This window comes from Antennarius striatus, chromosome 15, assembly GCF_040054535.1.
Source record: "Antennarius striatus isolate MH-2024 chromosome 15, ASM4005453v1, whole genome shotgun sequence".
Classification (NCBI taxonomy): domain Eukaryota; kingdom Metazoa; phylum Chordata; class Actinopteri; order Lophiiformes; family Antennariidae; genus Antennarius; species Antennarius striatus.
In genome coordinates, this window is record NC_090790.1 from 2,816,348 (window position 1) to 2,829,313 (window position 12,966).

Here is a 12,966-nt window from a genome sequence, read left to right on the forward strand (position 1 = left end):
TTTGGGAGCACCAGTGCTACCAAGAAAAAAAGTTAATTTTGAGCCCTGCATAGTAATAACTGCTGGTCATCACTCATCTGTGATGAGTAGGCTCGCTCGACGACCATTTTGACTTAAAATATTATTATTGTCATTTTTATATTGTTACTATTATTCTCGCCACTGTTTCTAAAGTGAGAGATCATTAGGCCCATTATTGCACAATCTGTTCTGTGTTAACAGGAGCCTATATTATTAAACTTGATACCTGTATGGCTATAAAGACTACGCCTTTTCTTTCTTTTTTTTCATGTTTTGGGCATTGGGGGTGCGTCAGCTAAGTCGGGAGGTAGAAGTGGGTGCGCGGACTGAAAAGTTTGGGAACCGCTGTTTTAGTGGTTGGCCTTTTCTGAGTGTTCGGGGGGGGCTGTGTAGTGGACACTTGGGAGAGCTGTCTCATACCAGACAGGCACAAGGAAGGTGTGACGTCACATGGTTAAAGGATGTGATAGGGGAAGCAGGTATTTAAAGAGACTGTGTTGGTTGTTGTGGCACGCTTGTTAATAAAGACACTGAACTCACCTGTACCCTTGCCTCGTTCCTGCGAACCTCCACAATTGAAGGTAAAGACAAGTGATTTCCATTGATTTTTCATCTGTATCATTTGTGGTAATGTGGTGTGTACCCCACATTACCACAAATGTATTCTTCGGTCACCTCGGTGACTTCAGCTTGAACGAGTCCACCTCTGAGACCTCAGCCTCTGTTTCTTCTGTGTAAGACATGGTGGTGGTATTAAGGAGATCCTCGAAGTATTCTTTCCACTGCCCGACAATATCCTCAGGCGAGGTCAGCAGCTCTCTGCCTCTACTGTAAACAGTGTTGGCTGTGCAACGCTTTTTGCCAGAATTTCTTCGAGGCTGACCGATACTCCTCCTCCATGGCCTCCCCGATCTCCTCCCAGGCCCTAGTTTTTGCCTCCGCGACTACTCAAGCTGCATTACGCCTGGCCTGCCTATACCCGTCAGCTGCCTCTTGAGACCCACATTTGATAGGACTCTTTCTTCAGCTTGACAGCATCCCTTACTTCCGGTGTCCACCACCGGGTTTGGGGGTTACCACCGCGACAGGAACCAGAGACCTTGGGACCGCGGCTCCAAGCAGCCGCTTCGACAATGGAGGCGAAAGAACATGGTCCATTCTGACTCAATCTCCCCAGCCTCAAGCGGGATCTGGGAGAAGCTCTCCTGGAGATGGGAGTTGAAGACCTCACTGACAGAGGGTTCTGCCATGCTTCCCAACAGACTCTCAAAATGTGTTTGGGTCTGCTGAGTTTTTCTCGCCCCCTTCTCTGCCAGTGGACCCAGCTTACCACCAGGTGGTGATCGGTTGACAGCTCCGCCCCTCTCTTCACCCGAGTGTCCAAAACACGCAGTCAGACTTCTGATGATACGACAACAAAGTCGATCATTGACCTCCGGCCTAGGGTGTCCTGGGACCAATTGCAAATATGGACATCCCTGATTGAACACGGTGTTCATTATGGACAAACTGTGACTAGCACAGAAGTCCAATAACAGAACACCACTTGTGCTCAGATGGGGAGGCCGTTAATCCCAATCACTCCTTTTCATGTCTCACTGTCATTTCCCACGTGAGCGTTGAAGTTCCCAAGAAGAACAATGGAGTTCCCAGTCGGAGCACTATTCAGTACCCCTCCCAGGGACTAAAAAAAGGCCTGGTATTCCACATTGCTGTTTGGTCTGTAAGCTGAAACAACAGTGAGACACCTGTCCCCAACCCGAAGGCGCAGGGACATGACCCTCTCGTTCACCAGGGTGAACTCCAACATATGACAGCTGAGCTGTGGTGCTATAAGCAGGCTCTCACCGTAGGAAACACCAGAAAAGTGGAGAGTCCAGTCCTTCTCAAGGATTTGGGTTCCAGAGCCCAATGTGTGAGTGGAGGTGAGCCTGATAATTTAGTACCTCTCAACCTCCCTCACAAGATCTGGCTCCTTCCCCCCAGCGACGTAACATTCCATGCCCTAGAGCTAAACTCTTTGTTCGGGTATTGGGTCGTCGAGCCCCATGCCGACGACTGCCACCCAATCCACACTGCACCCGTCCACTACAGTTTCCTCAGAGGTCGGGCCCACGTTGTCCTTTCGGGCTGAGCCCGGCCGGCCCTGTGAGCAGAGGCCCGGCCACCAGGGGAGAACTTTTATACATGATTATATTTATCTGATTCTGTGTCTTGATGACTTTGATGGGTTCTTTGCTTATTTTAATGTGCCTATTGTTGGTCCAGAAACTGCTGACAATCTTGGGAAACCTATCATGTTACCAGAGCTCAGTGTGGTTGTAAGGTCTCTTCAGGATGGAAAGCGCCCAAGACCCAATGGCTATTATTATTAGATGTGTATAATGAGACTTTTGTTTGTGGAACTCTTCCCCAATCTCTAAATCAGGAAGGATAAAGATTCTCTGTTTTGCTCAGTTGATTGTTTTTGCTCTTGATTTATCTCTTGACTTGGATGACTGACACAGGCTACACACCCTTATGATCTGCAAAATGTGCATGTACGTCTGTCATGGACAGGGTTCAGACCCATAAGCAGAACACTAGGTTTGATCCAAACAGAAAAAAATCCAGGAAATAGAGGCGTCGCCAAGGGTAGAAAACAATCTGGCAGAAAACCAAAAGTGGAACCAGCTTAAAAAGTCTCAGGCTAATCAGTCTAGTTAGGTACAGCCGTGAACTTCTGGGCAGAACTCCGCCTCCTGCCACAATGGTAGTTGTTTTGCATTTTTTGTCAGTTCATTTACAGTAAGTTCCTACCTGACAGGCTCTTCAAGCTCTCTTCCTGAATGTTTGGGATGTTTTGTGTTCTTGATACGCAAAGTAATGTTTGAAATTCCTGTGTTGGGTTCAGTGGTAGGTGTCAATATTGTCGTGAAAGTTTATAGCTGTAAATGATATTAGAAGGATTAGGTGGGTCTCTATGTGTTTAGGTGTTTTTTCACAGATTATCTGTCACATACCACAGTGAGAGTAAATGAAAAACTGCTGTAAGATGTTCATTCATTTAGTATTCATAAAACTGCCAGTCAAGAACTACCAGTCAAGAGCCTATGTAGTAAACATGAAAATTATAAAATATACAGTATATCTTGGAATTATACATACTTATTTCAATAAGATATTGTGTGTTTTTATTCTTATTTATTGTACAGTAACAGTGATATCATGTGCTTTTAACAGTTTTGTTGGCATTTTAACAGTCCAATCCTTGTGGCTGACAAAAGTAAATTCAAGTGAAATGATGTAAACCAGATTTTTATTTTTACATGTATACTGTAATGTGTATTTGAGAACAACTTAACTCGAAACAACCTGTGCCTGTATTTGGTGATTATAGACTTGATCACAAAAGTAACACACACACACACACACACACACACACACACACACACACACACACACACACACACACACACGCACACACAATGATATATATATATATATATATATATATATCAAACTAACCGGGTTACTATATGTACAAAGCTCTTGATGCATTAACACCAACCTAACAAAACAGTGCTAACTCCCTTGCTACTACTTGTTTATTAGAGATTCCCAGAAACATACAGAGAAATCTTAGGAAAAGAATTTCATCTTTGTTATTATTTATCATTATAAAAAATGGCTCAGTGCACATTTTTAAAAGAAGGTCAAATTGGCAATACATAACTTCAGAATTGAACTATCCAATATATAGGCTATAAACTGGCCTTTTGATTCACTTCTGTATTACCTACCAAGGGTTCTCTGGTTTCCTCCAACTACCAAAAACATGCACTTCAGGTGAATTGGTTTATTTCTAATTGTCCACGAGTGTGAATTAAATATTTCGTGAACATACTGTAGATACAGAAGATCTGCATGAAGAATATTCATAGTGGGCTTATGGGCTAAACTGGAAAACAAAGAGAGGCACTATCGGAAGGGATTTTCAAGCATTTGACATTGTCAAATTTACTCATTGTCACAGTCAACAAGCTAATTCATTGACTCTAATTCAGTAAAGGTCAAATACAATCATAAAGTAACTGTCTTGCACCAACTTCACACATCTCAAAAAGAAGATCAGATTTGATTTACAAACATATCAAACCACCAAAAATCAATGTATCCTCACAGAAAAGTAGATACTCATTAGTGTTTCTAAAAGTAAGTGCTAACTGACTGGATAAACTGTTGCTGATTAGTCAGTCTTACATGACCAATCAATGATGCCCATAACCTCTTAATAGCTCTAGGTTCAAATATACTTCTACAATATTTTCTGACAAAACTCCCACTTTCCCAAGAAACTGTGGCTTGTTGCACAAACATATTTTAAATTATTTCAGCTTTTCTCTACCAAATGAGAACATGAGCTTGGAATGGTAGATGATCTGTTTCCATCAATAGATAGATAGATACTTTATTAATCCCGGAGGAAATTGCATAATGTATTATGTAATGTACTGCATAATGTACTGCATAATGTACTGCATCACGTTGCTGTAGGCTAAGGCGGCGATGGATTTGAGAGGTTGTCAGTGTTTCCTTGCACAGCAGCCTTCAGTATAGCCTGAAACAGAATGACCCTCCTCAGCAGCTCAGACATGAAGGAGAAGTCATAAATCTTCTCTTCAGCTTTTTTTCTTTGAGACTTCTGCTGCAGGATGGTCTTTTCTGCCTCTTCAAAAAATTCTTGACTGAAGTGCTTTCCTCCATTTGCTGCAACCATGTTATCAATCATATTAATCAACCGAACCACTTGCCTTCTGTCTCTCTTTTGCTTGTTGTTGAAGACATGGTACCTATTACCACACCTGTTTATCACTTCTTGAAGTTTTGGGTGGCCCGTCTGTACATAGTTCTCAATACTTCTGCCCTTTAGCTCATCTCCACGTGTGAACAGAACAATCATGTACTTAGAAGCCTCGGGTCCAAAGATTTTCTCCAGGGCTTGGATGCAGTGTTCTTCTTCTTTGGTGAACCTGCCAATCTGAATTATCAGCAGGAAGGCATGAGGACCGGGAGAGGACACCTGGATACATTTAGTGATTTCTGTCTTTAAGTTCTCTGGACTTCTAGAAGTATCCAGAATCCCAGGTGTATCGATTACGTAGATCTTCCTGCGACTCTGAACCCGTTCTTTTTCACAGGTTTCCGTTATAGACTGTGCACTTGCCGAGGAATGAAAGACCTTCTTTCCAACAATGGTGTTGCCAGCAGCACTCTTCCCAACTCCAGTTTTTCCTATCATCACAATCCTCAATGGAGGACCTACAAACAAAAACATAAATGGAGCTGTTTTAAAATGAGAAACAAGAATCACATATTTACAACAAGTTGAAAAATGCTTAAAAAGTTCACCTTCAGGCATCGAAGTACGGATACCCATCTCTCTCTATCCTCAACTTGTTGGAGAATGAACAGCTTTCAGCTCTCTACTATTTTTGTGAGACATTGATTACTTCTCTCCGCCCTGGGGGTGGTTCAACATAAGTCAGTGTATTTTACTTTCTCATGCTTCAGAACTGATCCAGATACTCTAGGGAAACCTTCCTAATGTCTGCTCTGTCCAGGTCAGCTAGCATGAATTTTAAAAGACCACCACCACGTAAGTGATGCTTATTTCTCCTGGTTTTGCATTATACTCTCTAGCTTTTTTGTGGAGACACAGATACAGATTGTGAAGTTATGCTTTCAATGTTTATAAAATGTAAAAGAAAAAAATTATATTTACTTCAGCAGACAAAGAATTATGTCCCCGACATACTTTACATTGAAGTAAGGGGGATTTGAACAGACATTTGCTCTTTGCTGCACCAACCATAAATACCCTTGAGGTAAATTTTGATCTGTCTTATGAGGTAATATAAATAAATAAGACTTTATGATACATTCATAATCTAAACCTCGTTTTGATAATCATATATTATGTGCAGTAGCATTTCACTGAATCATGTTTCTCACTTTTTCAATTCTCTACTACTCATTAGAATTTGTTCAGTAACACAGTACATGACCTGTTGAATTTTTACTATATTTACAGACCTAAACCAAAAATTAAATGTACACAATGTGCATGAAGATATTTTTCATTTCAACTAGCTTTTATTATACTTCTGACTATAAACTGTTTCTTTGTTAGGGTTGGGTCCTGTTCACTTTTGAACAGATATCGAAAAGTACGGTACTTGACAGTATGTTTTTTCATTGCTTTACAGAATTTGCAGTAACAAGAAACTACGTTCAGTTACTGAGGCTCTAAGTCACCAAATATGTTGTTATCACTAGACCTGTGACAAAGAAGGAAGCTGTTGTTGAAAATCTGGAGAAACATTTTTTGCCATGCGCACTTCACTCAAACTGGAAAACAGTCTAAAAATAATGCAAGTGCTTCTGTAAAAAGCTGGCATTTTGGCGAGGTTTGGTAAATAGTCTTATGTAAAACGTTACACGTATTACACAGTTTATGCTTTCAAAAATATTTGATTATGACACAAAACAAATACTATTACTTACAACATGCACATTAAGCACTGATTAAAACAAAAGTCAGCTCTGATGGCATACTGGTTCATAAAGTAAAAATAGCATATTTAATGTGGAATATATGAACATTCTGTGAATCATCGGCTTGTGGGATTAGTTTATACTGTACGCTACAATAGCTTGATATTTATTTTTCGTAAGAGCAACAATGTTTTCAAAAAACATTAAATGCTGGCAGGTTTAGAAGGTTAGGAGTGTCCACATGAGAAAAAATATCAGCTTGATATTTTTACATTTCCAAGGGATCTTTAATAACAGTAGAGGGCAGTAATACATCAATGCAGTATAGTCATCAGAGTTCATTTTACCTCAAGAAAGCATTGCATCCCTAGGATGAGCTTCAAGAAAATTTTGTGCATCCCAACATGACGGTTCTGCATCCCAAAAGTAATATGAGAATATATGGTAGAAGTGTACGCAAGGATTGAGTTTTGCAAATAGTACAATATAAAAATTAAACAAACTGTCAATTTTAATGTTTTTATTAACAACATAACTGTATCAGTAGAAAGAAAAAAGAGTAAAATTATGCATTAGTTTTATCAAAATGTTAAAACCTGGTTGTCATTTAAAAAAAAACAGTTTTAGAAATAAAGAAAGATGTATCACAGTTTTTTTTAGTTGTGCTTTAGACTCAAAAGTTTTCTTTGCCTTTAATTCATATATTCTCCTGTGGACACTGCACCAAGCTGACAAAACCTTCTCCACACACATTTCAGTAATATCTGTCAGTAATATCTGTCTCTTTTTCTTCATTAATTTTTGATTATTTTTATTCAAGACAGCACTCAGTGTCACTTGCTTTTTCTCCAACTTTTGCATCTTTTTTGGAGGCATGTGATAATTAATCAATCGACTTTTATTCGTATAGTGCTTATTCACATCAGCAGACATTTCAAAGCCCTTTAACAGACAGAGAAACCCAACAGGACTCTCCAAGCATAAGCAACAGCTTATGATTGCTCTGGAAGATCTAAGTAATTCCTCTCTCACTGCAGCATGTAAAACGAGCAGATGTCGTGTTGCCGTTTAGTTGATTTTGATAAGGTAGAATAATGCAAGTTTCTTGCGTGAGATGAAAACATACTGGCAATTTGCAGGTTTGAAATTGAAGAGGAGAAATGGAACGATTGTGAATATTTTTGTTGAATGGAAGTGCATTCAAAACTTGGGTCCCAAGTTTTGACGATCGTGTGTCAAAAAAAGTGCGTCAAAGACACAAGGTCGCACGCAAACGACCTTGTGTCACGCAAACGAGAACACTGAGTCATTATCCAAATACTGGTTGTATTTTTCAGATTATCTCACCTTGTCTTGTTGTTTTTACTACTACATTGCTTGCTAACTGAAACTTCATTTCATATCATATAAAATATTAAGGCAATGAGAAACATTGTACTTTTATTAGTATGTTGTTGAGAGGACGGCTGTTGCCACACAGCAAAAGATCCAGGATTCAAAGTTAACTGGTGACTGTGAACACAACAGGTATTCAAACATAGTAGATATGCATTCCATTGAGTGCTGTGCTAGTTCAGGATTGCTAACGTTAGCAGGAGCTCCTGAAGGACTCTGCTTCCACAGTATTAAAAATTAGACTCATTGTTTGGAGATATTTCGTACAACTCATTTCTTCATGTGTTTCCCTGGTCAGTTTAGGATTTTAAAGTTCTGTATTTCATTACTAACAAAAAACCCCTCTTGTCTTACAGCATATCCACAACCCTTAACTATTGCTCTATTCGGAAAGAGTGCTAAGTTAAAGAACACCATCAAAAACAACATCTTCAAAGATAATACGCCTTTTGTCACCCTGCCAAATGGCCTTGTCATGGCAAAGAACGAATCTTTCAGAATCTTTAGCCTTCACCTCTTTGATGAAGACTGCAATTTCCCAGACCAGAAGATCATTGATTTCATGGCATTATCCTATCCTGGTCCCAACATGTTCATACTTATTATAGATTCAGAAAATATCCAAAAGAAAGAAATCTATTCTGAAGTGTACAAGCACAACACAGTATTTGGAGAAGATCTGGTGAGGCACCTGACCGTCTTGTTACCAGACCAAAACAGCTTCAAGTCACTCATTCATCTAAAGAAACAGTTCACTATTGGTTGGGCAACTGATAAAAACCTGGCTGAACAATGCAGGAAATCATGCCATGGTCAACAAGCATACCTGTTTACCTACACAAATTATAGTGAAGATGTTGTTCAAAGAAGACGAGCATCCTTAGAGAAAAAAAGGTAAGACCCTCTTCGCTAAATAAGAGTTCTGAAAATATACATACAGTATGTATAGAGGACAGAGGTCTAAGGCGTATATTGTGTTTGTCAGTACATTATCTCAATAAGAGTAAGATAAATATGGAAACAACATCTAATATAATCTAGACTTAATATAGCTTTGCTGCCAGGGTTGACTAGATGAGCTTGTTGTTGCTTGGGTGGCACTATGGTACATTAGATACAGGCAGTCTTCAAGATATGAACATCCAACTTACGAACATTCAGAGATACTAACAAACGCGCACCGTCATATCCAACTATTGTCCTGGAGTTAATGTGAGAAATTATGTAGCCTGGTGACCACTGGCAGAAAAGAGTTCCTATGGTGTTCAGAAGTGTATTTAGGAAGGGTCATCCTACTACTGAAGGTACTTTTTTGTCCCATCAGTGTCCTGTACCATGGGTGGAACTCATTGTCCAAGACAGCCCTTAGTTTGGACAATGTCCTCCTCTCTAAAACTACAGTAAGAGGGTGTAATTTTACTCCCACAATGTCTCAACCAGCGCTGCAGATCAGTCTTTTGGCATCCGCCACCCTCTGATTACTGCGCAAGAGAGAGAACCCGGAGAGAACCCACGCAGACACGGAGAGAAAATTCAAACTCCACACAGAGTGGGAGTCGAACCTGGAACCACCTTGCTGTGCAATGACAGCGCTATCCACTGCACCGCCGTGATGCCTTATGGTAACTATTCCAGACAAAATAGCCTGACAATCTACAGATCTCTGGGAGCATGTACGTCTCTGACTTTAATTATTTTTATATTGTTATAATGTTTTAAATAAATTTGTATATAATTTGAAGACACTATTCTGTTCTGGATTGGTCAGAATTTAGGTCAATTAAATTAATACTGTATCGTAGCAATGTAAAGATAAAACTGAGCCACTGGGGCGGCAGTGGATCGTCCAATGTTCCAAGATCGGCGGTTCGATTCCCGCTCCCGCCCAAAAACACCCGTAGTGTGAGCTGACTGTGGAAAGGTGTCAGCTCACCTCTTGGTCACTGCAGGGGCGCCCTTGAGCAAGGCACCGTCCTCTTTTACAAGTTTCTCATTTGGGGCACACCATGTTGAAGCTGCCTCCCACTGCAAATTTACAGACCACCTAGTGTGTGTGTGTGTGTGTGTGTGTGTGTGTGTGTGTGTGTGTGTGTGTGTGTGTGTGTGTGTGTGTGTGTGTGTGTGTGTGTGTGTGTGTGTGTGTATTACAGGGGCATGTACATACATACATATATATATATACACATACATATATATACATACATACATATACATACATACATACATACATATACATACATACATACATATATATACATTCATACATATATATACATACATACATACATATATACATACATATATATATACATACATACATATATATACATACATACATATATATACATACATATATATATATATATATATACACACATATTTTTTTAAATATATTTTGTATACTGTTTTGATACCCGAAGTGTTTTTAAGGATTTAGCATTTCCTTCACATTATATTTTTGTGTGTTTTTAATACTGAAATCTTATTTATTGAAGACCAGTGCATGAAAAATCACTTTGCATCCCTTAGGTGGCCATGACAAATGTACGCCGCATGTCACGTTTAGTATCGTCCTCCTGGGAATAACTGGGACTGGAAAAAGTGCATCTGCAAACACCATCCTCATAGCTGACAACCCTTATCTGAATACAAACCAGCTTTTTACATCTCATCCTAGTTCCATGCCAGTCACCACCAATTGTGAGTTCAAAATAGCGCATAAAAGTTTTGGAGAGCCGGTAAGAGTGGTCGACACTCCAGATTTCTTTCACGACCAACTGCAAAACAACCATGAAGAGGTAGAAAAGTGTAGGAGGTACTGTCAACCAGGACAATGTGTTGTGCTTCTCGTGATGCAACTGGGAAGATTTACGGATAAAGAGCACGGAATATTGGAAAAACTGGAGTACAAACTTGGCTGGAGCATCAGAGACAGCACAATTGTTCTGCTGACCCATGGAGAAGACCTGGAAGGGACTCTGGAGCAGTATATTAACTCATGTGACCCCCTCAAGAGCATTGTTGAATCATGTAGCAACCGCTGCCATGTGTTCAGAAACAAATGTAGGGACAGAAAACAAGTCATACAGCTCATCAAAAAAATTTCAAGTTATAAAATAATTTTCCCAAAAATTTCAAAAACTTCAGAATGCGTTGTGGTTTAATTTGGCTATACTCAGAAGGATACTCAGAAATGTGTTAAAAGACTACTCTACTGGAAATCATCCATGGAGTTTTTGCATAGGGGAACAGAGAAAGTATAGAAAACCTTTTCTGGCAATGTAAAAGGAAATGAAATAAAACTTTATGAATTCGTTCCTTAATTATGCACCAGTTTATGGGTTACTTCACTTTGTGGAATGGTAAATCATTGGGGATCTACATTATTGTAATCATTAGACTAGCTACCTCCTATGTGAAAATGCATATACGTATACCATTCCAATCTTTTTTCTTTTTGACCATTCCATGTTACTCACTATGCAAAGAAAACAATTCATGAATGGATGAAAGGAATCAAATTATAGGATGAGAGTCAGTCCTGTGTCTACGATAAAGGATCAGGACATCTGCTTTGATGTAGCTGTTCAATAAGGAACACACATGTAAAATCAGTCTCCTCTGGACAACTAAGGGTTGTCCTTCCTTCTTTCTTGATCTTTACTTGTGGTGAGCCACTTCTTAATTTTTAGGTCTAATCACAGATTTAATTGGTGATTATGTTGTATTGTATTATATAGTCATGTAAAGAATATTTGATGCTTTGGTACAAGTTTATTGTATTTAAGTTCCAGACTGTATTCACTCTTTATGCTAAGGTATGGTACACCTGTCTGGCACTTCTTCTGTAACAAACACAAAGATTAATGTGACATCTGTCCCGTCTCTGAGGAAAGGAGAAATCAAGGTGACCGTCCAAAATGTTGTTGTGCTCCGTTAAATTCACGTTTGTGTTATTAGCACAATTGGGGTTTTTTGGTCATATTTCTTGTTGATTTCCCAGTAAAGAATTTTGCATTAGCAAAGCCAGTAATGTGAACAACCAATTTTTCCCTGGGATACTGGTGCTGGATCTTAATTGTGCTGGAGCTGCTGGTCTGTATTTAGGAATCTATTTAAAAAATCTAAACCTCAAGCTGCTGTTTTCCAACACCATAAAAATTATGATTGTAATTAAGATTTCTTAATATTTTTTAATTTGTACTTGGTCACACATAGAATTTGTCAAAAATAATGTTTTTTTTATCTTCTGGGTTTGCTTCTTCACTGTGGGCCCCAGAACTTTATTTCTGAGACCTGACTCCCCCACATCTTGGCATCTTTTTGCAAATCAATAAGATCGATATTTTGTAGATTTATGTCTGTTTCTCTTGCTTAAAATCAACCAGTAAGCTATGTAAACTTAGAATGAGAATGGAATATTACAAGCCAGCTGGTGTCTACGCAAATGTATATTCTTGTGATTTAACCAGTTTGGGCAATCAGGTTTTCGTTTTTGGTTTCATTTTTGTTCCTGGCACAATACCAAAAGTTTCTGATTTCTATTTTTGTTACATGAACTGATTCAAAGGCCTAGTACAGAGTTTGCAGCATTTGTATAATTGCGGGTCAGGGTTAGGATAGGCTGCCCTAGTATCAAAAGGAAACCTAGATACAGTAATGAAGTAATCACGTAATGAAGACCCTAGAGTGACTGGTCCTGGAAGTCATGCGTCCACAGGTGCAGGGTGCTATGGACCCTCTCCAGTTTGCCTATCAGGCCAAGGTTGGGGTTGACGATGCTGTCATGTACCTCCTCCACCGCACACTCTCCTACCTGGACGCCGGGGGCTGTGCCGTCAGAGTGCTCTTCTTCGACTTTTCGAATGCCTTCAACACCATCCAGCCCCAGCTCCTGCAGGATAAACTGACCTCCATGGCTGTGGACCCCTACCTCGTGAGCTGGATTACGGACTACCTAACGGACAGACCCCAGTACGTCCGTATGGGGGACTGTTTGTCTTCTATGGTGAC

At 39.7% G+C, this 12,966-nt stretch overlaps 1 protein-coding gene and 1 long non-coding RNA gene across 2 annotated transcripts; one reads left to right on the forward strand and one right to left on the reverse strand.

Annotated features, from left to right (window-relative positions):
• Positions 1-3,536: 3,536 nt before the first annotated feature.
• Positions 3,537-5,457, reverse strand: LOC137608369 (GTPase IMAP family member 7-like). The gene is made up of 2 exons (XM_068334711.1): positions 5,413-5,457; positions 3,537-5,322 (listed from the first exon to the last, which is right to left on the reverse strand). The coding sequence occupies exons 1-2, from the start codon at positions 5,438-5,440 to the stop codon at positions 4,559-4,561; spliced, it is 792 nt and encodes a 263-aa protein (XP_068190812.1). The 5' UTR covers positions 5,441-5,457; the 3' UTR covers positions 3,537-4,558.
• A 126-nt stretch (positions 5,458-5,583) lies between these two features.
• LOC137608370 (uncharacterized) lies at positions 5,584-11,256 on the forward strand. Its single transcript, XR_011038181.1, has 4 exons — positions 5,584-5,659; positions 8,310-8,847; positions 9,394-9,575; positions 10,483-11,256. It is a non-coding gene; the product is annotated as an uncharacterized lncRNA (long non-coding RNA).
• The last annotated feature ends 1,710 nt before the right edge of the window (positions 11,257-12,966 follow it).